The sequence below is a fragment of the Lissotriton helveticus genome, chromosome 3_1, assembly GCF_964261635.1.
Source record: "Lissotriton helveticus chromosome 3_1, aLisHel1.1, whole genome shotgun sequence".
Classification (NCBI taxonomy): domain Eukaryota; kingdom Metazoa; phylum Chordata; class Amphibia; order Caudata; family Salamandridae; genus Lissotriton; species Lissotriton helveticus.
The window spans coordinates 1,976,426,066-1,976,453,922 of NC_136061.1; the positions used below are offsets into that span (position 1 = coordinate 1,976,426,066).

General features: G+C 47.2%; 1 protein-coding gene across 2 annotated transcripts in view; it reads right to left on the reverse strand.

Moving 5' to 3' along the window:
• Positions 1-27,857, reverse strand: part of LRRK1 (leucine rich repeat kinase 1) — a 917,814-nt gene that overhangs the window by 232,075 nt on the left and 657,882 nt on the right. For both annotated transcript variants that reach the window (XM_078683102.1, XM_078683103.1), the window contains exon 21: positions 22,561-22,732. In XM_078683102.1, coding sequence (XP_078539228.1) covers positions 22,561-22,732 — 172 coding nt within the window. The remainder of the gene's footprint in view (positions 1-22,560; positions 22,733-27,857) is intronic.

The window sequence follows — 27,857 nt, forward strand, 5'->3', positions numbered from 1 at the left end:
TTCTGGAAGAGGCCTGGCATAGTGGGGGATGCAGACGCAGCCTCGCCAAAATGCCTAACGGTTTGCGATCAGGCCACACCGGGTTCTGGCAGCCAGAGCATGCTGCGGCGCTTGAGAGCCACAGAGACATGCAGCGGCACAACAAGACTTGCCAGAGGAGGAGACGGCCTGGTGAAGATATTATCACCTGCCCGGCTCGGTCCTGCCAGCAAGGTGTGTCTGGGCTGGGCTGTGGGCCGAGAGGGGGCGATGACGCTGCGGTCCTGCACAGTGGAGGCCCAGCTGCCCCCGGTCACACAGCACTCGTGCCTAGTGCCGCGGAGCCGGAAAAGACGGTGCGCACTTGGCGCCTGGCACTCGGCTGCCTCTGGTTGCCTTTGGGACATACTGCACCAGACATTGGGAGCCTCCATGCCGGTGGATTTGCTGCAGCAGCAGAGCGCCCCATGGTAGCTTCGGACCCCCGGGCTGGGATGAAGAAACCTGGCCTGTTGGCCTCATATGGAATATGCCAAAGCCCTAGGCTTCCTGAGACAATGCATACTCGGCAATCGAGGCACCCCAGGAGGGCGTGGGGGCACGTCCACCTGTGGAAGAGGTCGGAATAGATCCCTGTGCGGCTTACGGGCATGCGGCTCCCCCCTGGCCTCCATCCACTGAGGGGATATCCAGACCGGTGCCAGCGAGATAAAGGGGGGGGCAAACAAAAAACTCCAGTTGATACACAGACGCGACGCCACTGCAGAACAAGAAACAGATTAACCTCCCGGGCTCCCAACACGCCTGCAGCAACTTGTCACTAAGCCCTTGGACCTCAACAGAACTGTCCTAGGATGAAAGATAATGTGCCGGGTGCAGGTGCTAAGCAGAGCACAATGGACAGATACACAGGCACTGGGGCCCCAGTGCCACTCCCGTAGGATCCACTAGTGCCATACCAGACAATGCAGGACCGATGGACGCAATCACACAATCGAGAGACATGTTGGACACAAAAATAGGTGTGGTCGGCTCCGATGTTATGCTTATATGTCAAGGTCTGTGCAATGCCATAGATAGAATCACAGAGACCGATGCAAAGCAGTTGGGGGTAGAATACACTGTCACCTACCTGCAGAAAAAGGTGCATACCCTGGAGACTATCACAAGAGACCTTGTGAAACAGGGCAAGGATGCGGAAGGTCGGGCCTGAAGGAAAAACCTATGTTTTGTGGGACTCCCGAGGGCTGCGAGGGAGATGACATGCAGAAATTCCTTCTTACGAGGCTTATGGACTGGCTCCCCCTGGATACTCTGTCTCAATGCTGCATCGTAGAGCGTGTGCACAAAGCACTACTTCAGAAACCCCCTCCTGGTGCCAGGCCGAGACCCGTCAAAGCCCGGATTCTAAACTACCACAATAGGGATGTTATCCTGAAACAGGCCAGATTAAAAGACTCAATATTCTTTACCTCCCAAAGCACAATGATCTTTTGGGATTATACTAAACTAGTCCAACAGAGTTTTCAATCCTTCACTAAGGCCAAAGCTCCCCTACGCTCTGTTATTTCCAGCCCGCCTGAGGGTGACGTATCGATTGAGCTTGCTCTTCTTTGAATCTCTGGAAGAAGTCTTTACATGGACAGATGAAACGATAAAGGTTAAGCCGCATTCCCCGCTGTAGCGCGTCGCACCTCGCCTCAAATTCATCCTCCAGCGATCTCACCAGCAAACAGCCTAAACCTCAGGGAAATTCAATCGTATATCCAGATCATGTTGACGCTCCAAGTCTCGCACAGATTCAACACAAAGAAAAGTTGGGGCTCAAAGTGCACCAACAACTCTGTAACACAATATAGATCTATTGGGGCAATCTGCGGAATATACGGCTGCTGATGGCGAAAGATTGGAAGGGCTGCATCCCACTAGAGGACATTCTCAGACTCTAGGTGTTGCTACAGACACATGGGGCGTTTAATGGAGATCCATTGGAGTGGGCAGGTATCTGGCTCCAGTTGTGGTCAGAACCGTACTAACACCGCAACAGATACCTCAACCATTTTGAGGTATAAGGGAGGGGGGGGGGGGACTGGTGGCAAAGTTCCTAAAGAATGCTCCCCCAGAAAAAGCCACACACAGGTCTACTCTGGGACACATGCACTGCCTGACCCGATGTCCACAAGTATGACAAATGCCCAGGAAAGTGGGCTCCGGATAGTTAGCTGGAACTTAAGAGGCATCTTGGATAAGATAAAAAGGGGCCCTATTTTCCACCAGGCTAAACAATACCAAGCAGATGTCCTACTGTTGGAGGCGACCCACCTTATGTGTATGAAAACACCATTCCTCTCCCGCTTTGGTTACACCCAGGTCTTTCACTCTGGGTTCACTAGGGGCTACCGGGGAGTAGCCATCCTAGTTCATTGCAGAATCCCATATATACACAATAGACCCTGGATAGATCCCCGGGACAGATACATAGTCATTGCGGACAAAATGTAAGGTGAACAACTCATGCTAGGCAGCGTTTACGCACCCTTGCCCCTCACATGGACTTGGTGGAGAGCCTGACATTGCTATGGACTAAAATACCAGACTGACTGACAATAGTCAGAGGGGATTGCAATGACGTAATCAACACGAACCGGGATAGGTGGCGAGCGACAGGTAGACTACCACTGACACAGGCCTCGTGTTTGAAATCCCTGGTAGATAGGTTGGGGTGGACGGACACATGGTGGAGGATACACCAGACGAACCAAGGTACACATATTACTCAGGGGTACACAACACATTTTCTTGCCAAGATATTCAGTTTCATACGTCTTTATTTCAAATAATTCTTCATAAAAGACAACAATAAAATACAAACAGAGTTCATCATTAAATATACAATTCATTAGGACTACAATTCATTACACAATAAAACTGAATTAAATAGTATCGAAAAGACGTTCCAAAAAATTCTATCTAATTTTAAAATTCCTTCAAGATTACAAGGTGGTAAGATAAAAACCTTTAACAGTTTCATTTATTACCAAGTGGGTACCTTGCTCTAATGGTCCATGCCCACCCTAAGAATTTAGCCATACCTATGGACACCCACTCTGCAGTGTTAAATCTTAAAACTCCAAGAGCTTCCTCACATTCCCGTAGATTAATCCTCCTGCAAATGGGCTTTAGCCACTTGCGACGGGGTGCGGAGTAGGCTGGGCAGGCAAAGAGGAGATGGCCAATGGATTCCTTTTGCCCACTACACCAGGGACAATGCATAGTTGATTGGCTACTCCACTTGTTTGTAAACTCCCTTACAGGTAGCGTGCCAACTCTGAACTGATGGTAAAGTTTTCTGTCTAGACTTTTGGTAATATTATCCCAATAAGTCTCGGTAAAGAAGTCAACCTTATGAAGCAAGAAGAGTCCAGTCAAGTTTGTGGACTGTGAGAGCAGGACATGTTCTTCTTTTACAGTAGCCCAGTATAATAGTTTAAATTCTTTCTTTGACGGGAACACCTGGTTTCCCGGGTCTGACCACTGTAAATTCAGGCCCGTTTTTTGTAGGATGGACTTCACATCCCGAAACCAAGGTAAATTACCTGACCCTATTATCGATCTCACATCCAGGATCTCATTAGCAAACAGAAAGAGATCTGGGGTGGACCAGATGCGTCTCCACAAGGCTACCATCCTATATCGTGCCTGGTCTCTAATGGAGTGACTGCCCATATCTAACAGAAGGGGAAGTGTCGGTGCTGATTGCGGAAGTCCAACCAGGCTACGTAGGAACTTGTTTTGAATTTTAGCCAACGGTGCAAGGTCCACAGTACCCCATAAATCCGCTCTATAGAGGATAGCCGAACTTATTTTTGCATTATAAATTTTTAATGCTGGCAAAATCCTTTTAGTTTGGGAGCATCGTTGCTCCTTTACTAAGCATCCCGATAAACGAGCGAATTTAAGACAAAGGGCCTCTATCTGTTCCTTCCAACGTAGCCTGTAGTCTATGACCACCCCTAAGTAGGTCATAACCCCTACTTGTTCTAAAATAGTGCCATTCATAGTAACTTGGCTCCGCAAAGGTTTGTTCTTTGTTAGGACCATGAATTTCGTTTTAGATACATTGATCTCAAGGTCATTAGTTTTGCAGAACTCCACAAATTTATTTATTGCAGTCTGCAACCCCACCTGAGTTTTTGCCAAGATCAAAGTGTCGTCGGCAAAAATAAGGAGGGGAAACTTTGTCCCACCCAAGACTGGCGCATCTGTCGGGGTATCTACTAGGAACTGCACTACTTGGTTTATAAATAGTAGAAACAAGGTTGGTGCCAACACGCACCCCTGCCTTACACCACGAGTCACTGGGAAGGGCTCAGTCACCTGGCCCTGTCTGCCCCATCTTACTCTGGCAAAGTTATTATCATGGAGCCTTATGGTTAACTCAAGTAGTTCAGGTGGCATTCCCATTTTTCTCAAAGCAGCCCACATCTTCTCTCTAGGGACCAAATCGAACGCGGATTTGAGGTCCACGAACGCTGCATAAATGGTACCCTCTCCTAAAAACACTGTCTTCCAATATATCAGAGTAAATCTGAGCACTTGGTCGACTGTGCTAGTGCTAGACCTAAAACCAGCTTGCATCGGGGATAAGATATTTTCCTCACTCATCCAAGCCTGGATTCTGCCCAAAAGCATTCTAGCTATAACTTTCTGCAGGGCGTCTATGAGGCTTATCGGACTATAATTCCCTGGGAGTGACTGGTCACCTTTTTTAAAAACAGGAAGGATTTCGGCCCCTTTCCATGAGTCTGGGACCCTGGCTCCGTTAGCGATGGCATTTGCTAATATAGTAATATATGGAGCCCAATTATCCAGATCATGTTTGAAAAGATGGGCCGGGACGCAGTCCATACCGGGCGCTTTACCGGCTTGGACCAAACTTAGTGCCTTCACCGCCTCATTATTATCAAAAACTAAGGGCACACTGGTGATTTTGGGTATAGGTGACAGACCTCTCTCCCCTGCATCTGTTGTTCCCATCACCAGGCCACAGAACTGGGATGAAAAATGCTCCACCCAGTCCTCGGCGGAAACATGGTTAACTGGGATTTGCTGGTCTCTGGGCCCACCCCATTTCACTACCTGCCAAAATGTGATCTGGTTGGAAGACAAACTAGCCTCATATAGTTCCAGCCAGCGACGGTCATCCCATGACTGCTTCGCATGCTTTAAAACCTTCTTATAGCTCGCCCTCTCCGCTTGAATAGCTGATGTCACCCTAGTTTTAATAGCAACAATCAGGGAACTATGAGCCTGGCGGCAGGTTTTATCGTACCATTTGGTGCTCGAAACCCCCCCGCCGTTTTTCACTGATATCCCTGGCTTTGTGAAAAGCGTTTTTAGTTTGTCAAACAGAGACTCGTGAATTAAACTAATTTGCTCTAGTGACCCTAAGTGGCCAATTACTGATCTGGCTTTTGTAACTGCCGTTGACACTTCTTGGGAGATTTTATCAAGGGTAACCGGGTCATCCAAGACCCTACACCAACGGACCCTACGACAATCATTTGTGAGGATGGCCTCTGCTGTAATACAGTTTGTTACATATCGTCTAGCCAAACCTCCATCAACTTTCAGGTTAATGGCCAGGGGATTATGATCGCTCTCTGGCCTTACTAAAATTTCCATGTCCCCTAATAGCGACCAGTACTCCATTTTAATTAAAAAATAGTCGATTCGACTAACACTAGAACCATTGTCAAATGTATCCTTACCAGCCTTATCTGAATTTGTTCTTGCATTAGCTGCCCTTAAACCCCACTCCAAACATAGACCAAGCCACTGTAAAGCAGCCTCTGTGACCTTTCTGACGGGTGTTGTGACAAGATTGGGGATATTCCATAGTTGATCAATCTCTCCATAACAGACATCACCCAAGCTAGGCAGTGGTTCAAACGTACAGTTTAGGTCCCCTGCCACTGTTATACACTTGTCCCATCCAATGACATTCAATAAAAGGTCTAGGTCATCTATGATAGCTGGACTCCTTCCTCCTGGTAGACCCCTTGCATATATATTTATTAAGAATAAATCCTGATGATTTGCTTTACAAAGTTTTAACCCCAATATATCAGCATTTTGAGTGGTCAATGCAAGTGGCCTGTATCCTAAAGATTGTCTAATCCAGATAACCTGCCCACCAGATGGTCGTCCCTTTTTCCCCTTGGTTGCAGGTTTATAGAAATTAAGGTAACCAATATGAAAAACTGCTTCAATTGCCCAACTTTCTTGAAATATTAAAATATCGTACTGATCTATAAATTCCCCCCATTCTGCCCCATCTAATTTCCCCTTCAACCCCGCAATATTCCATGAAGCTATCTTGAGGGTTTGCACCTGATCAGATATTTCATTAGAGATTGGATCTATAAGTCCCCTCCTTCTCTCCTCTGTCTGGGACCCGCTTTCGGGTCCATCTAGCATATGGCTACCAATTGGGACGACTCCAGTTGGTCCCCCTCCTATTCCATCTTCGACAGTACAAGGTCTTAGAGTACAACTATCCTTCCCCGAAGTATCAGGGGAATTGGGAGTCACTGATCTGCAAGTTGTTTTAGTTTTAAACCCTCTATTGTTACCAGCTACCCCCTGACAAGTCAATCAACCCCGTCCAGACCGCTAAGCGGTGCAAATCGATTCGAGAGATGAGGGAAGAACATTGGAAATGTAGCCAGATCGGGGGGATATCTTCCTTTGGATCTACTATTGTGATAGGATGGCGTTTGAAAAGGATGGTCACTAGATATACCTAGTTTAGGATAAAAATAGTGTAGACATAGTGTTTGAACATCTCCCACCTTTCCATATCTTGGTTTCCTATGAATAAAATCCACCACCCAGGGCTCCCTAAAATTAACAATTATACAGTCCCCCTCTAGATCTTTTTGACAATGCCCCACCCAGTCTACTCTCCTAACGTTAAGGATCTCTGTTTTAGACATTGGTGGGAGTGTCCAGTTCTTGTTGAGCCAGAAATTAACTTTATTATATAGGTCCCGATGTGATTCCACCTTCCCCTCCTCCAAGGGTACCACTCCCGTTAAAATAATGGTGTATGGTACTGACTCGGTGGGAGATTAACACATTCTTGCCTGGGATGAGCATTCTTCCTAACCAAATTTTCGTGATCCAGTGGACGGGTGGTTTTGGATGATCTACTAGGGGCAGGCTGGGGTTTAGTAACTGGACCTTCTTTGCGAGGTATATCCTTTACTAGTTTATTCTCTGGCCTGCAAACACCCTGCCTCTGCTGTGGATTTTTAGAGATTAATGATACAGGTTTGGCCAATTGCCCTGTCCTCCCACTATTAATATTTGGCTGTTGTAGGTTACTGGATGGGGCAACCCCTACATGTTCAGATACATTAGATATCTTTTTCAGGGTGACCATGTTATCTCTTACTAATGCCTCCATCTGATCCATTTTATCGTTTAACAGCCTCGTTCGTTCTAATAACGGCAAGAGAAGGGATTTGACCACTAATTCTATCTTACCCAAAAGAGTACCTTCAACGTCATTTATCGGGGTATGACTTAAAATATTCGTTGGTGGGTTGGTCTGAAGAGCTACAGGGTCTTTCGTAGGTGTTACAGTATATTTTGTTTTCAAAACCTTCGCAATGCCCCCCTTCTGAGTTATCTCTTTCCGTTTCCTTTTACTAGATTTATGTTTGGGGGATTTATCTAAAGAAGGAGTTTTGGGCTCGGGGCTCAATACAGTACCAGAGGTTTCGGAGTCATCTGTCTCAATGTTCACTAGGTTGTTATATAGAGAACTACTTAACGATGAGTCAAGAACAATAGCGCCCTCATCCAACTCCTGGTCTACTAGCACAGTGTCCGGGGTCGTTACATTAATGTTACTATTGTCCAATTGGATTAATGGAACTGGGGAGACAGCCTGACCAATTTTCCCCAACGAAGAACGCTTCCCAGTGACCAAGTCAATAGATAAGCGTTTTTCTGCGAGAGCTATTTCTTTCTCCAAAATGCAGGTGGTTCGTTTAAAAAAATGGTCGATGGTTCCTGTAAACACCCCATTCGATGTCGATACCTGAACCAATCTTTCTTTGCCGGATCGTAGGGTCATTTTTCTAATGTACACTTGTCAACCCTGGTGCGGGGTTACGACAACAAAAGCTATAGGGGAATTCTAACAAACTCTAAAATACACACAATTCTACAACCTCAAAAACCAATACACATTTGAAGAGGGGTGGCCCAACCCGACCTCTATCGGCCTCAGACGGCCCGCCCTTTGCCCGGGCTTCGCCCCGTGCTCCGTCCCGCGCGCGTCCCGCGTGCACGGCTATAGGCACTCCTATATGCAAAGGGGGAGGGGGGGCGAGAAGAGTCGCAGGTGCGCCTGATGGATTCGGCGCTCCGCCTGCTGGGACTCGCAGTCCCGCACCCGCTGGGCAGTAAATATCAGAGTCAGTCACTCCCCGATGGGATCAGCCCAGTGGAAATCCTTTCTGGGTCGAGTAAAGAAGTTCTCCTCTTCTGGTCAGGAAACTGTGACACCACAAGACGGCTGCGAGCGGCTCCCGCGTAGCGGGGGCCGCGAGCCGTTATCAGCTGCAGAGGGGAGGGGGGCAGGAAGAGTCGCAGGTGCGCCTGATGGATTCGGCGCCTCATCTGGGGTTGCTGAGAAAGCTGCCACAATCCTCTGAGGTCTCAGTACCTCTCCCAGGTGCATCTCTAAAAGCTCGTCAGCTCAATGGCTCAAAGGAGCCTTTTCAAACAGGGGGATGGGAGTTCACTGCTACTACAGTGCAAGGCTCAGCTCATGACCTGGAGCAGCAAGGACGGGAAGAGAATAGTAGTCAGGTGCGCCGTCAGAGGCTTCTTACGCAACAGATACATACAAGTGAACTACTGGAAGAGGCCAGACTAGCGTGGATGGTGTCTCGGAGTAGGTTATACCAATAGCGAGAGAAATCAAGTAAATTACTGCACCACCTGTGCCAGGAAGCTCTCCACCCCGTAGACCTCCAGGTATTCACGGCTCAGTTGGCGCAGTGCTTAACGACCCATCTCAGATTGCCACCAGCTTTACAACTTACTATACAATAATACGCCCCTAGGGAGACTTTATCAGAAAGTCCTGGAGTGGAGTCCTCAAGCTTGTACCACAGGCATAACGGTATGCTGCTGTGGGCTGCATTTTGACCTTATGGGGGAAAAACTTTAATCCCCCTAGTGAGCTCCTAGTAGGAGTCCACCTGGCAACAACCTGAATTTTAAGAAGCATCAGTGAGGTGAAAATGCGTCCCTGTGACCTGATGAAATTGCCATAAATTGTGTAAGGCATGTCGGCCGTTTCAAATAAAATGGTCTAAACACGATGTTTCTTTTATTCTGAGTGTGGACACTATCAAAAATAAAGAATGTATGGAATAGTGATCCACAACTCATTTTAATTTAGTAATTTATATTTCTTCTTTTGCACATTACGGGGTCTAGACAGTTGTTGGATGACAGTATCATCTACACGTTATTTTTCCTTCACCTTTTCACATGAACTTGAGATTTGGGCAAAACTTACACTTTTTCTTTCTTTTTCTGTCATGAAGGTTGCCAATGATGACAGAACGAGCAAACTGGTGAGTACCAACTAGTAGCTCCACGGATGGTGCTTACGTGAGGCACTTTCTGCATTTTCTCACACTATTTCTTTGGTGGATGTGAGATTAATTGGGGATGGCTGACAAACAAAAATCTTTTAAGATAACACTTTGAGGTGGGCATGACCGGACAAATAAACATAATCCTACCTAGGAGTACATAATACCCGCTTGAGACAAACCACAGAGTTCTGTATAACCAGGTCATTTGTGTATAGATTCAGTGAGCAGAGGGCGACCTGGTTATATTCCCTCTGTTGCTCCCATTTTTTTTTTAAAGGTTTTTTATTGAAGAAAAACAAGAGAATATACATAAATCGGGTGTCATTCACCTAACACGATACATCAAAAGGTGGGCAAGTATACAATGCGTTAAAGGCAATTATACCGACGGATGCAATTATGGCAACGATACATACTTAAAGGGGAAACACGATCAGCAATCCGACAAAACAGTAATCCGCAAAGGCAGCCCACCCACGATACAGGATATTAAGGACCACATTAGACACCCGACAAATAAGAAAATCGGTACAGGATAATCGACCCGTCTCTTGTGAAAGAAGAAAGGAAGAAGAAAAAAAAAAGGCCATAGAACTAAACTAATATAAAACAATAAACCCCTCCCCATTCCCCCCACCCTACACCTCTGCAATGGCTACGGCCCATCCCCACTAGCAGCGTGCCTGTCGCCCCGGAACTGGTCCTAAAAGAAGGAAAGAAGAAAGTGGAGGAGGGAATAACAAGCAGGCCCCCGATCCCCTTGCCACCGCCGGCAGCAACCCACCCCATAAATCTCCAGGATAAGAAAACACAACAAGTAAAATTCAACAGGGGGGAAGCGTATAAAAACCACCCCCCTCCCACGCAATCATGAGGTACAGTCCCGTGTCAAATGAAGTCCTTTTTCAAACCCATACGGCAAAAGTCAACCCTGGCCACTACGATTCTTCATGCAAGCCCAGTCCATTTGAACCGCCATCACAACAGGAAGAGCAAGATATAGGAAAGTTTCCAAAGCGACACGGAAGGAGTGATAACAGGATAAACGTTTACAAAGTCCAAAAGTCAAACAAAGTTCACTGTCCACCAGCAAGAAATCAGCAAAGCGTTTTGGGTCCATGTGAAAGAAAAGGGGCAAGTTATTAATCCAACTGTCCTTGGAAAACTCACAATGAAATATAGGACTAGTCACATCCGTTCCAGGCGATATCGACATAGGGCAAAACACACATCCGACAGTTTCGGGCCCGCTCGATGCCATCTGGGGTTCACAAAGAATTACAAAGTCTGGCTTCCGCACAGGGTCCTCGGTAGCAATTGGAGCTCGTTCCGCGGGGAAAGAATCCTGATGCACAACCAACAAAGGGTCAGAATCCGGCCTCCGGCAGATGATATCAGCCGTTACAATCATCTTCCGGACAATGGCGGCGACTTGTACGTGGAGCTCCCCAATGGCGGCCATGATAGTGTGTAGCGACGGTGTACATTCAGCCCGCTCCATCGCCCCTCACTAAGCGACCGGGCAGGTCTCTGAACCCCGGAGGTCGACTACTCCGGGGCACCAGGCAAAGGCTATGTAGATGACAACTGTGGGCACCTCCAAAAGCACGATCTCAACACCGTCGCCGCCAACGGGGAACCATGCCCTTCGACCCCGGGAGCTCAACGGGGCCTCTGGGCAGCGGATCCCTGACCAAAGCAGTCGATATGCAAAGCCGCCGCAGTTGCGAGATAAAGCTGTCACCGAGCCACCATCCAGAACAGGCAAAAAAGAAGCCACTTCGGGAGACCGGAAGCCACCCACGTCCCGCAGCCGATGTTGTTCAACTCCAACCTGGCTGGGTTGGAACTCGAGGCCCCGGCTTCAACTCCAGGTTAGGCCGAGAATGGCGCACGGCATATCTTCGTCATTTGAGCAGTTAGAAAGTCCAGGATCGCACCTTTAGAGTCAGGCGCACTTCAGCTGCACGGGAGTCCGGTGGGAATTCAGGATGGGAGTCAGGATTTATGAGCAACCGGCGGAGGTCGGCGGAGCCGGGAGCCTATGCGGCCATCTTGGTTGCTAGCGTAGCTCCTCCCCCTGTTGCTCCCATTTTTTGTAGACTTTATCAGAAGCAACTATACAACGCTTTATTGAGGACTTGCTGCCGAAAACCCTGCCGGATGCAGCAAGCACGGAGTTTGATACACCCCTCACACTGGGGGAGCTGGGCACTGCACCAATGGACCTACACACAGGCAAAGCACCGGGCCCCAATGGCTTCCCATGTGAACTCTTTAAAACCTAGCACTCCAAACTTGGCGCTCACTACCTAGAGGTGATCAACAAGGGCATGGAAGTGTGCCAACTCCCAACCGATTGGAGACACCCCGAGGTGGTGGTATTCCTCAAACCTGGTCGACCTCCAGAGCAGCACGCCTCATATCGTCCCATTTCCCTGTTAAATATAGAAGCTAAACAGCATAATGCCATATAGAACAGAATCAGTACACCTGGGTCAAGCGGGATTCACGCCTCACCGGGCCACGTGCCACAATATATGCTGTGTCCATAATGCCGTAGCGGCGATAGAACGTTATGATGGTCCTGCCGCTCTACCACTGGCGTTTGACATGCTAAGTTGGTGATATCTCTTTGCACGTCTGTGACGCCTTAACATCGGCCCTCATCTCCTATCATACATACATCTCTTATACAAGGGCCTTACAGCATTGGTGCATGTGGCGGGGTCGGCTTCTCACACCTTCCCAATAGGCCGGGGAACCTGACAGGGATGTCCTCTATCCCCATACCTTTTTGCCCTGGCAATGGAGCCGCTGGCGGCATGGGTCAAAATAGATGCCCAAGTGCGCGGTTTCAAATGGTCAAGAGAGGTCTCCGAATGTATAGCATTATATGCAGATGACATCCTATTTTTCCTCACTGATCTCAATAGGACGGGCCAAGACTGCTCCGCATAATGCAGATCTTCGGCAACACCTCTGGCCTCTTTATGAATGCCCACAACCCAACTCTATGGCCACTGAAGGGGGCAAACTAATTGGGTGAGTGGTCCAAAGAGGTAACGGTCGTCACAGAGGGTGTATCATACCAGGTGTCTTTTTGTTGGCTTCTCAACATAAATCATGGGAGAACTATATTGCCCCTGTGTGGTCACAAGTTCAAGATGAGACACAGTCTTGGTCTCACCTGCCCCTGTCCATATTTGGAAGATCTGCTATTTTCAAGATGATATCTCTCCCCCGCCTCATATAACAGATACAGAACCACCCATACCCAATCCCATCTATGTGGTTCAGACAGATAAACACGATTTTCGGGCAGTTTCTCTGGGGGGAGGAGGCAGATCGATTCGGGTGGTCGTGTGAACCTGCTTTCAATCCACATACTGTGGGGGGATGGCCACCACGGACGTTCAATTATAATACACCGCCTCCCACCTACTGGTTTTAAATGAATGGTGGTACGGGGATAGACAAAACCAGGCACACGCAGTAGAATGCTGGCTGTTGGGAGACACAACCCTCCACATATATTTATATGCGGCACTGGTGCTTCAGACACTGCCGCCGGCAACAAAGGTAGTTTTCCTGGCCTGGAAGCAATCATTACGTAGGACGGGATGGTGGGGTAAACTGCCTGGGAGACTCCCTTGTGGCACAATGGCCTTCTGCCTCCGCTGGCTGCTTTGGCTTTCGGGGATGGGACAATGTATGCATCCCCACACTCTGGGTGGTTATGCAGGGACCGGTTCTAAAGTCATTACAAGAGCTTCAAAAGGAACATGGTATACCCCCCACCCAGTTCTATGAATATCTTCAATTACGACATGCCCTGACTCCACATATCTCACAACTAGAAGCCCTGCTGGAATTCAACTCAATAGAAGCAAAGGTTTTTATGGGGTCCTCGGGGACCGCAAAATTACTAAAATATACCAATCGCTTATGACAAACAGTCCCACTACACTAGATACACTCAGAGACATGGCGCTCAGACGTGGGTCCACTTGACGAAGATGACTGTACTGAATCATTGGAATCCCTCCGAGGTGTGACCATCACCTCACCACTGAGGCTGATTCAGTTTAAATACCTACACCGGGTATACTATACTAGACACAGGCTCTGGAGGGCGGGACTTGGGACCTCCCCTACATGCTTGCGATATGGACCCATGGTACGTTTATACTAACGACCTGGCAATGTCCGGCACTCACCAAATTCTTGAAGAGGGTTGTAACATGCCTCTTGGAGGTACTGGGTTGGAATATCCCTATTACACCATGCATGGTCCTACTGCACATCACAGAGGGGATTAGAGGTAATCACTATGTTAGGTAGTGGAGAAGCAGAACAGGACTAAATCTTTTCAGTTCTGTAAACCAGTCTTTATTTGCAACTTAATTAGAGGAGTTAAACAGAGATTTCTGGGAGTTGTAGTTCTTCTTCACTCCTTCTCTTCCCCAGGTCACCCAAAGTAAGCAGGGACAATCAAAAAGATAGTGGAAGGAATTCCAGCGTCTTCTCCTTTGGGTATTTATAACTCCAGGCACTCGAGGGCCAGCGAAGCATATGAAAAAAAAAACAGAACAAAAGAAACAGTACTGGCTGGTATCTGCTAGTGTGCGCGGGAAGCTGGGGAGTGTCAGGGATGTGCACCCGGTTCCGTCACCAGTGAGGCAAGTTTAAACTATGCGAGACGCGAAGCCCCTTGATGCACTGGTACTCCGGCGCTCCCTCCCTTAGGACTTTCTTGCCGGCGGCGCCAAACCGCCCCAAGGCGTCCCTGTACCTTGGTAAGCCATGACCGTCCTGGGCAGGTGCCGGCTTGCTCGTGTTGCCGAAGTGGGTCCGGCGTCCCGTCTGTGGCTCTTCTTCCGGTTTCCCGCTAGCCTGGTTTTTCCATGAGCTGGTCGCCGCTGTAGGCGTTCCTCCAGTCTCTAAGCTGGGGGCTTACGGAGAAGGTCTGCATGCGATAGCGGTCCTCGCTTGGGTCTTCAGTTCTCGGTGATCCGAACTTCTTGTAAGATGCCGCCTTCTTCCGCGTCTTCCTTTTTCAGCCGGCCGGGACCAGCTGATTCGGTCACATGGCAGTTCTCCGGAACGGGATTAACGAGACAGTGTCCCACTGCCGGTAGAGTCTGGAAATAAAGAAGGTGACAGAGAGAAAGGTGAGTGGGAAAATGCTCCACACCCGTCACAGGTGTACTAGAATCCAGGATCTGTGCGTCTTCACCACACACTACAGCGGCATCTACTATTTCCAGGCCTCACATTGGCAAAGCAGGACATCGCTAAATTATGGAAGGCCACCTTTACCACCTATCGCTGGCTGGTTGGAAAAAGGGAATGGCATGGTGTGGAGCTGCCAATATTTAAAGCTAGGGGATGCCCGCAAAAGCAGCCCAAAATATGGAAGAGCTGGGCGGACTATCGAGGACTATATACAGAGCCCATAATCCTGATGTAAACAGCAACAAGATTAATGGGGCATTGGGGTGGTGGTTAATGGTCTTAGTGTGGGATCCACCAATATCTAGGTCACAGTGGCTGGCGGTAATACTAAGAAAGATAGTAGAGAGGATGTAGCACATTTGGTTTCAGTTTGTACTGCTAAAGTTGTATTTCATGCTGTACTTCCGGTTATCCAGTACTGTCTCGACGAAATGACTGTCCACATTATAGATGTACTAAATGATGTGGCCGGTTCTACCGACAACATAGGTTGAATCGGACTGTATTTGGCTGTTGGCACAATACATTTTGTTTATAAACGAAAGAAAAGTATTTTGCAAGTACACAGCTTGCACTGTTTAGTAGGTATGATATAAAACCAAATATTTAGAAAAATGTGTGTGTGAGAGAGAGAGAACGAATCTAAAAGCCATTTTTTCCATTTTATTATTTATGTAATAGCATCCCCCCTGGTTTTCCGATTTGACTTCCTCTTTTTAAGAAGGCATAGAATTTAAGCACTCAATCGGTATATCTGGCCCTGAACTTGGCTGGCATTGTTTTATGAGCTAATTTTAGTGGTAAAGGTTTTCTGATTTGACTCTTTCTTTTATGAACAAATAGCATTTAAGTATTGAATAAGTATATCTGGCCTTGAGCTTGGCTGGCAGTGTTTTATGCATAAATTTAAGTGGTAAGTGTTTTTTTTCCCTCCAATACAATTCAAATGATGCTCTCATCCCTACTCCATCTTATAAGTCTTCATTCATCAAGGTGCCCTGCTTTTTCTCTTGTATATCAGAGATGTGGTTTTAAGGTCAAACTGAGGTGATCCATTAAACCATATGTAAGCAATGTGGGTCCATGTTGCAATTTCAGGTTATAGGCAAAGTGGCCGTCTTACTGGCCTCAGTGGGGATCCATCTGAAGGTTTTCCCAAAGCAGGCAAAAAGTTTGGAAGCATGATGAGGTGACAGCGTTGATCTGGTGGTTAATGGTGAGTGAGGAGTCCAGTATGATGCCGAGGTTTCTTGCATGGTCAGTGATGTGTGTGTGTGGGGGCGGTCCTGGCTAGGCAGGCCACCAGGAGTCATCCCAAGAGGAGGTGTTGGGCCCCAGGATGAGCACTTCGGTCTTGTCTGAGTTGAGCTTGAGACAGCGGTCTCTCATCCAGGTGGCAGGACAGCCTTCATCCCACTATGAAAGTTGTTTCTGGCAGTGATGGGCTCGTTGGTGAGGGCGAGAATCAGCTGGCTGTCATTGGTGTAGGAAACTATATTGAGACCGTGGCTGTTGACGATGACTGCAAGCGGGCCATGTAGATGTTGAAAACCGTGGGGCTCATGGAGGAGCCCTGAGGCACTCCGCAGCTGATCTTTGTGGTTTTCGAGAGGAACCGGAGAAATCTGACTCTGTGTGTTCTACCAAGGAGGAAGGAACGGATGCAGTCCAGTGCTTTGTCATGAATGTCGGAGTCATGGAGTCTTGTGATTAGGGTGCGGTGAGAGACGGTATCAAAGATGGCAGAGAGGTCTAGGAGGATGAGCGCTATGGGTTCTCCTCGATGAGAAGGGAAGGGATGTCATAGGTGACAGAGAGGAGGGAGGTTTTGGTGATGTGGTTGCTTCAGAAGCTGATTGGGAGGAGCCCAGGACGAGGTTAGCTTAGATGAACTCGGAGAGCTGGGCGTTTCTGGCCTTCTCGATGATCTTGGCTGGAAAGGTGAGCAGGGAGATAAGTCTGAAGATCTTGAGGTCTGTCGGGTCGGCTGGCGGTTTCTTCAGCAGGGGGTTGATCTCCAGTGGTTGGGGATGGTGGCGGTCTCGATGGAGCAGTTGATGGTGCGGCGTAGTTCACGAGTGATGGTGATGGAGGCTCCGTGGAAGATGTAGTGCGGGCAGGGGTTCGAGGGGGCTCCGGAGTGAATGCTCTTCATGATCTTGAGAGTGTCATCTGTGGTGAGCGGTGTCCAGTTGAGTAGTCTGTTGTGGGGAATCGTTGTTTTGTGTGGTGATGGCAGGTGGTGACGTGCCAGTATTGGGTGTTGAAGCTTACGTGGATCTGCTTGATCTTGTGGTGGAAGTAGGTGCTGAGTTTGTTACAGAGGTCTTGGGAGGGTGGGACTTCTGTGGTCTCGATGTGGGGTTTGGCAAACTCCTTGACGATGGCCAAGAGTTCTTTGCTGTTGTGTGCGTTGGCGTCGATTTAGACGTGAAGGTCTATTTTCTTTGCGGTTTTGAGGAGGATGTGGTAGTGGGGAGGTGGTGGCTTTGAAGGGTTCGTGGGTTTCTGGGGTTTTGTTGCTCCTCCATCTCTTCTCGATCCATCTACGGTGCGCCGGGACTCGTGGATAGTGCGAATGAACAGCCGGGCTTTCTTGGATTGTTGCTTGCTAGGTGCTATTTTAAGGGGCTCCAGCACGTCGGAGCAGTTGGAGATCCATCGGTGGAGGGCGGGTGGATCGGTACTGCCGTCTGTGGATGTCAGCGGTTTGGTAGTGCTGAGGGAGGCGGTGAGAAGTTAGTTACCTTACTCCAGTGGGTGCATTGGTGTGTGGTGGGTTTGTTGAAGTGGATACAGTGTGGTCAGTCCAGAAAGCTCAGAGGTGTGGCTGTAGGTGACGTTTTCGCTGGTGGGGAAGATGGCATTGAGCATGTGACCTGCTGCGTGGGTCAGAGAGGTGACAAGCTGCCCGAGTCCGATGTTTGAGAGGTTCTCCAGTATGGAAGTTGTATTATGTTCGTTGGGGTTATCCAGGAGGAAGTTGAAGTCACCGTGTAGGATGTAGTCGCTGGACGCGAGAGCCTGGGGTGTGATGAAGTCGATGATGGCGTCAGTGAAGGCTGTGCAGGGGACCAGAGGTCTGCAGACGAGGGTTCAGCGAAGGGTGGTGTTGGGGTTGGTCTGGATCTGGAAGTGGAGATGTTCCATGGTTGCCTTGGGGTCGTCCAAGTGGGTGGTCAGGCAGAGGGAGTTCTTCTGGATGATGGCGATGCCTCTTCCGGGTCGGTTGGTGCGGTCCTTGCGGATGATCTTGTATCCGTTGGGTATGGGGATGTCAGGCCTGAGCCGGGGTTTATCCAGGTTTCTGTGAGGAAAGCAATGTCGGGGGAGACCTAGTCTAGGAGGTCCCAGATTTCTGTGGCATTTCTGTAGAGGGAGCGCTTGTCGAGGAGGATGCCGCTGGGCTGGTTGGGAGTGCTGTGGATCTGTGGGAGATAGTGCAGCTGCAATTTAAACAGGCGAAAGATCCTTGGGTATCCTTAGGTGACACGTGGTGGCAGGCGGCGTAGAGTGAGGTTTGAGGGTGATGAGGCGGTTTTCATTTTATTGGTTGAAGGTCGGAGAACCAGGGTCTGTGCCGCTGGGTGTGGTCAGTGCTAGCTGGAAAATCTGCCATGGATTTGGCCTTCTTGAAAGTATGTTGGACATAGTCCTGTCTTAATTCTTATTGTTCTGCTCACAAGGGCATGTGTCGCCCTCCAAGTACCCTAAACAGTAGGTCAGTCATGAGGAGGTCAGATTCTCATTTTCCGCATCTTATAAGCGCATTGTATACCACGTTGCGAAACACCAAAGCACTCTTGGCAGCTAAACTAGGGATGTAAAAGGTAACTGTCCATATGGCCCCCTGTGGAAGGAGGGAGTTGCCACCAAAGGTACTGGGTCAGCATTCAGATTATCAGGGACTTGCAAATCCAGACCTTGCACTAGGGGCTTGGTACTGGATTGTGGAGCCAATGCCAACAGATGGGACAACCCTCTCCTGGTTCCCTTTACTTTCCATCATGGGAAGCAGGTGTTTAGAAATAGCCCCGGCTTTCTATGATTATTTAGACAGGGCACGGATCCACAGCAGAGTCTCCCACTCCATGTAGGACATTGTGGTTAAAGGCAAAAGCTAAGAAACCAGGAGCAGCTGGAATCTTTTAGAAGCACTTACTGATATTGGGAAGCAGGAGGATCAAGAGCTTATCAGGAAGGAGCCAGGATTCAGCCTCATCCGTCAACCCTCCATAAGAGGCACTGTGTGAGGATACCTTTATGTGCTAAACTGAATGATGTGGACTGCATTACATTTGCTTAGATTGTTCCTTTTGTCCAGGGAAGGCCAGCTGGGTGGTGATAAAGGGGGCTAGGGTGTGAATTTCATTGTGTTCTCTAAGAGGCTTTGTTGCCTTGGGTCTAGCTGGAGGTACAAAGCTGGTATTTATGTTTCCATTTTGTACCTGGGATGTTTAGGGTGTCTTGTTATTGTGTAATGAGGGAGAGAGGTCTATTTTTTGCAGGGGTTCTGAACAGCTGATGTGGTTTTACATATTGTAAGCTGGCAATGACTTCTCTCCAGGCTTCAATGATGAATACTCACACCTTGATGAAGATGTATGTATGTACACATGTTTATGATATTTTAATAGAGCGAACCTAGCCAAAAGGCAGTTGAGTGGTGTACAGGGTCAAAAACTAGCATAACGTTGATGAGTAAGAGGAGAAGATGATGTATTGTGGATGGTTAATGCACTGTGATGTAGTCTGCTTTAAAGAAGTGAGTTTTCAATTCTTTCCTAAAATGAAACAGCATTGGGTGGTCCTGATGGATACTGTGATTTTTTACAGAGCTTGGGTGCATAGATGAAAATGTCTGCTTTGTTGTTTTTTCTTTTTTACACTTTGTACTCTGCAATCTGATGGTGTCCTGGCTGCCAGTGTGCCGAGATCCACCTGTGATGATGAGTTTGTCTGCAAGATATGCAGGGGTGTTAGTCGAGATAGCTTTGTGAATGATGCAGCTGATTTTGGTGATTGTGTGGGTGGCAAGAGGAGCCAATGGGGTTCCATCAGGGTGGAGGTGACGTGATCATATTGATCAGGCATGGATGAGGCATGCTGAAGCTTGTAGGATGCCCCTGAGGCATGTCACAATGGAGTTTGGCAGGCCGTGATATAGGGCATTACCACCATCCAAATGAGAGAGTATGAGAATTTGAACTGCAGTTTTGAAGTCGCTTTCTGGAAGAAATGTATTGATATTCTTTAGAAGAGCGAGCTGGTACCAGACCATCTTTATTTGTTTGGCAACATGTTTCTTGAGGGTCATGTTGAAGTTCAGGGTGAATCCAAGTGTCTTGGCATTCGGTAAAAGTTAAGGTTCAAAGTCATCAAGGTTCGTGTCATTGAACCAGATTTGTGCTTATTATTTATAGTTCTTTTTGGTTGGGTTTAGCTTCCATGTCTGCATGATGTGCAAGCAGTGTTTGATGCTTTGGAGATCTATAGCATGAGAGCACCCAGCAGCTCCATGTATAGGTTCAAGATGACAGGAGACAGTATTGACCCCTGGGGACTCCATAGGTTATAGGTATCTTTGTGACCTGGAACAAACTGGTGTCAGTTGGAAAAGTGGAAAATGGTTGGGGAACATCTTCTCGTTTAGCTCACTAGGTGTCCGTGGAAAGCACAACTTTTCTAGATCGGACATTCCACGGTTTTACCCTCGTTGTCATAGTGGTGGTCTGATGAGGGAGCAGTAAGTGAGACATTCCATGATCCCCATGTGTCAGACAAACTTTCTGACACATGGACTTTCCTAGTCTCTCCCTGAGGGTTTGACCCCATGAGTTTGAGAGTCTTCCAAGTCTAAACTGTTGAATCTCAATTTTTGGGACGGCATTGCACAGTCCTGGAACTGATAGAATGCTGAGGTAATCCAGGGCATACTGTGGCCAATAAAGCATTCTCAAGTGAGTGAGTAATGGATTTGCCTCTTCTTTGTTGAGGTCTCTTCTTTAAGCCTAACTTGTAAATTGGCTGGTATTACACTTTTAAGAGCTGGGGAAATCATGGATGCATGTTTGAACTGTGAAAACGGTAGGACTTTTAGCAACGGGTGTGTGGACAGATTTTGGCAAATGTTGGGGTGGCGTTCTGTACCAACGCAATTTTCAATCATTAAATAGTCAAGATCAACAATTGCTATCCCTCCATTTTCCCAGTCGCAGTCCTTGGAATTGGGCAAATGGTGGATGGCTGAGATGGCTGGTGGGGAAGAAGTGGTCAGTGTTGAATAAGAAAGGTATTGATCTACTGTGCAAAATACACTTCTCTCCCCGTATTGCAAGCTAGAATGTACTGTTCACTTCGAGGACAATGTAAGGGTTCTTCTGCACCTGGGGGCACTATTCCAGGGCACAAGGGCTTCCAAATTAAGCAACATTTCTACGTGCTGTGTGCTCTGAGCATAACTCTCTAACCAGGTAATTTGGGAGGTTGGTGAGCAGGACACTCATTGATCTAAGTGCTCATGAGATCTTTTTTCTTCAACCAAAGTAACAAAAGCACATACACACAACTTCTTCCAGGTACGAGGGGGCACAGCGGAAGTAGACTGACATCAATGCACATAACATGCTGCTCTTATGCTCCGCTGCTCCATTTTATTTTACAGTCAGTGGTCACTAAACACAATGCTCTTGCCAAGTAAGATCGTAAAGACGTTTAGTAGATGGATTTGGTGGTGAGGGGAGACAACAGCAGGGCTTATTCAGCCATTTTTTTGGTAGAGAGGGTTTGCTATTCCTCTTTCTTTGTCAAAGCTTAGAAGGACTCATTAGTTCCACTACAGCTGCCAGAGCGTGGGGATGTATGAGGGAGTCACATAACCCCTTTAGATGGCGTAAGATTACGAATTTATGTTTGGGTTGTTTGTTTTCGACATTGCCAGGGTGTGGGATATTGTAGAGGATGGTTTTGCTATGGTGGCAAATGTTCACTGGTGCCTTCTTGCTTGTCATCTCTCCAACACAGTGGAAGGAAAGGGCTGGTAACAAGAGCGCTTACCCTGTCTCTTACCCTTTGCACTGTCTGAAAAGTCTGGCTGCAGCCTAATGGGAACAGGATGCTAGGGACCTAAATAGCACTTCGGGCCAGAGGAGACAGAGACTCTAAGTGGGGACTCTCTGGTCCATTTGTGAGCTGATGACCTCTGGTGGTGTATTATTGTATTGGACATTATTTGAACAATGACAATTATCTTTTATTTTGCTGTCCACTTCCACGTGGACAATGGTTTACACAAGATTAAATCCACTACATATGACTTCTCTAATTACATGAAAAAGAGAACACTGGGTGCATGTGAGAAGGAGTGCATGTAATGCTCTTCTATGTGTTCAGCTGATGAGCAGCCTGTACAATTTCATATTTCGTTGAAAATTCGAAAAACAAATCAGAGTATGTCATAGGCTTGGGCCCTTCTTGCCGCAGAATGACCCCTGTAACAACATAAGAAAAAAATGCTGAGCACCAAGTAATCACAGCCTGCTGAAAGGCCATTAACTCTTATGCTGGGCGCCTTCTGTTCTTACATCCAATCCTTTATCCTTTAACAAGGTCTTCGTCATTGTGTTTTTGAAACCACAAAACAGTAGTATTCACTTACATGCAGATCCATCTCAGACAGGCTGATCAGCATTCGAGCTATAAACCGCTGCCAGAAACCAACTGGGACAAAACTCATCTTAAACAGCCTTTGGACACAATTTGAAGTCAGATGTCGTAATTCATGGATGTCTAACCCTGGCTTGGCTGGAAGGAGATGAGGGAGGAGGTACCTGGAAGAAAAGCGATACAGTGATTCACTATTTTACCAGCTCAAATTCACCGAATCAAATTAGTTCATTCTATGAAAAACAACTCAAGATTACTTTGCTGCAAATAAATCACCTTTTAAGAAAAGAGCTCTTAATACATCCTGAATTTCTATGGCTAGTGGCAGTTGTTAAAATCCAAATGTTAATGGTGAAAAGTAGGCTACTGCAAACAACTTTCAAAAGGCCTATGCGTGCGTGGCTGTCCATACACAACAAGCATTTGCAATGCAATAGGTCTCGCATTAGGAAAGTTTGAGCTATTGGTATTGCAAATGACAATTTTTTTATTCATGTGTTGGTTTTGAAAGTAGCAAAATTAATAGCTTTGTCATTTACAATGCCAATAGTTTTAACTTTCGCAAATGTGACACCTATAGCATTTGTAATGCAATATGTGTTGTATTTACATCACTTCGATGTATTGATATTACAAATAACAATGGCTTTTATTTTTTTTAAAAATAATACTTAAAAGTTATTGTAATTTATAATGGCAATAGCTTAAACTTATGTAAAACACTTTTGTGAAGATTATGTTCAGTGTATTTTATTGTGACGAAAATACAAGAACAGAAGTGAAATATTAACATCTTTTTGTGACATTTGTAATAAAGCTTGAAACATTGAGAGAACATATTTGAACCAGTTGTTGAATGGTTGTACAGATTGATGCGGTGGTGGCGCTGAGTGATGTTGTGGTGGCGACGAGTGATGCTGTGGCGTTCAGTGATGCTGTGGTAGAGCATAGTGATGTTGTGGTGCCCCTGAGTGATGCTGTGGTGGTACTGAGTGATGCTGTGGTGATGCGATAGAGGGAGGGCGATAGATAGATAGAGGGAGGGCGATAGATAGATAGAGGGAGGGCGATAGATAGATAGAGGGGGGGCGATAGATAGATAGACAGAGGGAGGGTGTTAGATAGATGGAGGGCGATAGATAGATAGATAGATAGATAGATAGATAGATAGATAGATAGATAGATAGATAGATAGATAGAGTGAGGGCGATAGAAGCGTGGTGGCTGATGGTGTGTGTGTGCCTGGTGAAAGTCTGTACTGTGTCTGTTGGTGTGTGCCTGGTGGAAGCGTGCACTGACGGCTGGTGGTGCCTGTGTCTGGTTCAAGCGTGCACTGATGGCTGTTGGTGTTTGTGTGTGGTGAAAGCGTGTACTGATGAGTGATGGTGTCTGTGTGTGGTGAAAGTTTGCACTGATGGTTTGGTATTCACTGTAGTTGTGTGTGTGTGTTTGTATGTGTGGTTGTGTGTGTGTTTGTATGTGGTTGTGGGTGTGTTTGGTTGTGTTTGTGTGTTGTGTATGTGGTTGTGTGTGTGGTTGTGTTTGTGTGGTGTTGTGTGTGTGTGGTGTTGTGTGTGTGGTTGTGTGTGTGGTTGTGTGTGTGGTTGCACTGTAAGGCATTCGCGAGTGTGGCAGTGCTAGAGTTCACACCTTTCAGTGAGAGGCTTTGGGGTAGAGGTGTGCCAGAAAAAAACTCATGAACGCCAGATTGCAGCATAATGTGTACTAAAATAGATCAGCCTAACAAAAGTGTGTAAAAGACAATACATAAAAAAATAGTTGTCTAACAATTAGGTGGGTCGGATGGTGGTGTGTCTGCTTGCTAGAAGCGTGCACTGAGGTGTGGAGCCGCGGCCAGGGCGACTGACGCTGGAATCTGGGGATCACGGTTCGATCCCCGGCTCCGGCGGCAGGTTACCCCAGCACCATGTGACTCTGGGCAATAGCTTGCTTAATCTTCCCGACGGCCCCCAGCGCCTAGAGACCCTTACGGGTGATTGTGCGCTTTACAAATGTGGATTATTATTATTATTATTATGGCTGGTGATGTGTATGCCTGGTGGAAGCGTGCACTGACAAACGGTGGTGTGTGTGCCTGGTGGAAGCATGCAAATATAGCTGGTGTTGTGTATGCCTGGTGAAAGTGTGCACTGACAGCTGGAGGAGTGTGCCTGTTAAAACGTGCATTGGCAGCTGGCGGTGTGTGTCTGCCTGGTGAAAGCGTGCACTGATGGCTGGTGGTGTGTGTCTGAGGAACTGTGCACAGACAGCTAGTAGTGTGTGTGCATGATGGAAGCATGCACTGACTGGTGATGATGCCATTTGGACCTTCTGAAGTATTTAGTCATGCAGCACATTATCCTGGGTGCTACACCATCTACTGTTACTTCAGGTGCATTGGTTAACGACCACACACCCAAGGACGGGCTTCCGTGCTTTTTTATGAAAATATGAAAAAGTTGTGTACGTGTGTCATGTGAAAAAAACAGTGGAAGTGAGAGACAGGTAATAGGTAAAGGGTCGTCGCTACCAGTGGTGCAGCAGGTGGCGCCAGGTGAACTGCAACCAAATTGCACATGAAAATCGATATTGGATGTTCGTGACCGACCTCACGCTATATGTGGAGCACATGCGGCTGGATAGCCATATGATTGTAGGTAAAAACTCACATGGACAAGGAATTAGTGCATCAGAAGTTCAATGTGATGAATCAAAAAGTTCCACAGTCAGAAGGGACAACATGCGTTAACTGTTTCTGTTGTATCTTTAGCCAAGAATAAAGAAAGAATATAGAAAAGAGTCTTTGTGGACTTTATTGTGCATTGATTACATTGAAAGTTTGCTCTTCCTCGACCGTGATTCAGACAAAGTTTTGATGTTTTTTACTTTAAAACTAGGGGATAGTTGGGCCATTTTCCGTCCTTGCACATGTGCACATTACGGTGTCTGAAAGCCCTCAGTGCTCCATATGGGACTGTCACATACCCAGCTTCAGGTAGGAAAGCACCAGGGGTTGATTCATTCTTTAGGGCTGGTGTCTGCTTCCGGAGCGCGCTGTGAAACGACCACCTGCCCCTGCTGGCTGGACGAAATGTTGAAGAAAAAGGTAATTTCCGATAAGCCTGCTACAAGGGGTGTCAGCTCTGTGAGAGGATTCGTGGGCAAAGAGGGTGGGGGCGCTGGGGTGACTGTCTGTGGGCAGAAGAGAGGCAAGGTCTCTGCCCAAAATCCTGCCCTGAAGGGATATCCCGGGACTGAGAACGAGAAACGGCCTGTTCAGGGGTTGGGGATCCCCGGAATGAGAGAATACAAGGTGGAAGGAGAAGCGTGCAACGAAAGAGGGAGTAAAGGTCTACTGAGAGAACAAATATTGAGAGGCAGAGAAGGGGAGGACATGAAAATAAAGGAGAAACAAGGGGTATATAGTTCACGCGATCTGAATATGCAAAGGAGGTGGGGTGATGTGAAGGGAATGGACAGTCCAAAGATATAGAAAAGGAGAGCGGGAACATAAGAAAACAGTGGAGGGTACGGGCAAATAATAAAAAGGGAACGCAGAGAATATGAAGTGAGCAGAGGGAAGAGCAAACTAAAAAGGGAAGTAGTGAAGAAAAAAGCTAGAAAAGAGATTGAGGAAGTGAGTGAAGAGGGTAGAGATAAAGTAGGGGAGAAAGAGGGGACTGAAGAAGAGTTTGAGAAGGATGAGATAAAGAGTGTGTCTGAAGAGAGAAGAGAGCGGGGAGAATGAAAAGGAGAGTATATACAAAGCGAGTGGAGAGGGAAGACAAAAAAAGAACGGGGTAGATGAAAAGAGCAGAGAAAAGGAAAAATAAACAGAGACATGGAAGGTGTACACAGAGAGGACACAAGAACAAGTAGAGTGAGGAATGTGCAAGTGAGTGAAAGTGTATCTAAATGGGAAAAGAAGAAAGATGAATAAAAACAAAGTATGGAGAGGTGAATACATGGAATGCAGGGAGTACACCCATACTCCTTGGGTGAGAGGGAAGACTGGATCCTAAGCCTGAGTAGAGAGGACAATAAAGGGAGAAAAGGGAAAGTACAGTGGTCTGGAGAGCACATGGGTTGGAGGGATGGAGAGCAGGTTGTGGAGGGTGGAAAGTCAAAGATTGGTCAGTGTGTCTGGAGACAATCGGATTTGGGAGGGGGCGGAGGAAGATTCTCAGAGGTGAGAAATAGAATGGGAGAGAGCATAGCTGGGTAAAGTTCTGTGCAAGGAGGCATACGAGACATAGGGCCAGATGTAGGTAAAACTTATTTACCGATTCTTAATTACCGAATTTTACCGATTCGGTAATTAAGAATCGGTAAATAAGAAGTGGGGGTATGTAGGAACATCCAGATGTTCCATTTACCGAATTGTTAAGAATCGGTATTTACCGATTCGGTAAATACCGACCGGTAATGCTCCATTCATTCCTATGGGCTTTGAAGCCCATAGGAATGAATGGGGCATTACCGGTCGGTATTTACCGATTCGGTAAATACCGATTTTGACAAGGGTGCAGGGGGTGTCACTTTGACACCCTCTAGCACCCCCACAAAAGGTTCAGGGGCCATATGGCAGGCATACCTGCCCTAAGGGCAGGTCTGCCTGTCATATGGCACAGGTGTGCATGCACACATGTGCATGCACACCTGAATCGGTATTTTACCATCAAATACAATTTGATGGTAAAATACCGATTTTGTAGGCCTTGTGGGACTCAGAAGAGTCCCACCTACATATCAATTTTACCGATTCTGTAAATATACCGGTCGGTAAATTTACCGACCGGTATATTTACCGATTCGGTAAAATTACCGATTTTCCCTGTTTACCTGCCCCTACATATCAAATGCCAAATACCGGTCGGTAACGGCCGAATTCGGCCGTTACCGACCGGTAAAACCCTACCTACATCTGGCCCAAAGTGCTCACAGTTCAGGCGGACAAAAGAAAACAGGGTTCATTCAGGTGGGAAACCGATTTGTCCAGGATCATCCGAGCGGCCTATTGATGAAGCCAAGATCTCCAGAGTCTACAATTAGGTCATTGTGAAAAGTATGTTGCCCAGATGAGGGGATAGGAAGTAATACGTGATATAGAGGGGAATAGATATATCAAAATGTAAAGAAAAGGCGAGGACTAGATGTGAGGTGGGGGGAAGGTGACTGAGTGGGCTTACCAATTAGGAGAGTGGGTGTCTGTGGCACAGCAGTTGGGAGGAGAGTCGGAGGAGAAGGAAATGGGAGTCAGAACAGTGGAGCGTTATTGAAATACGAGGG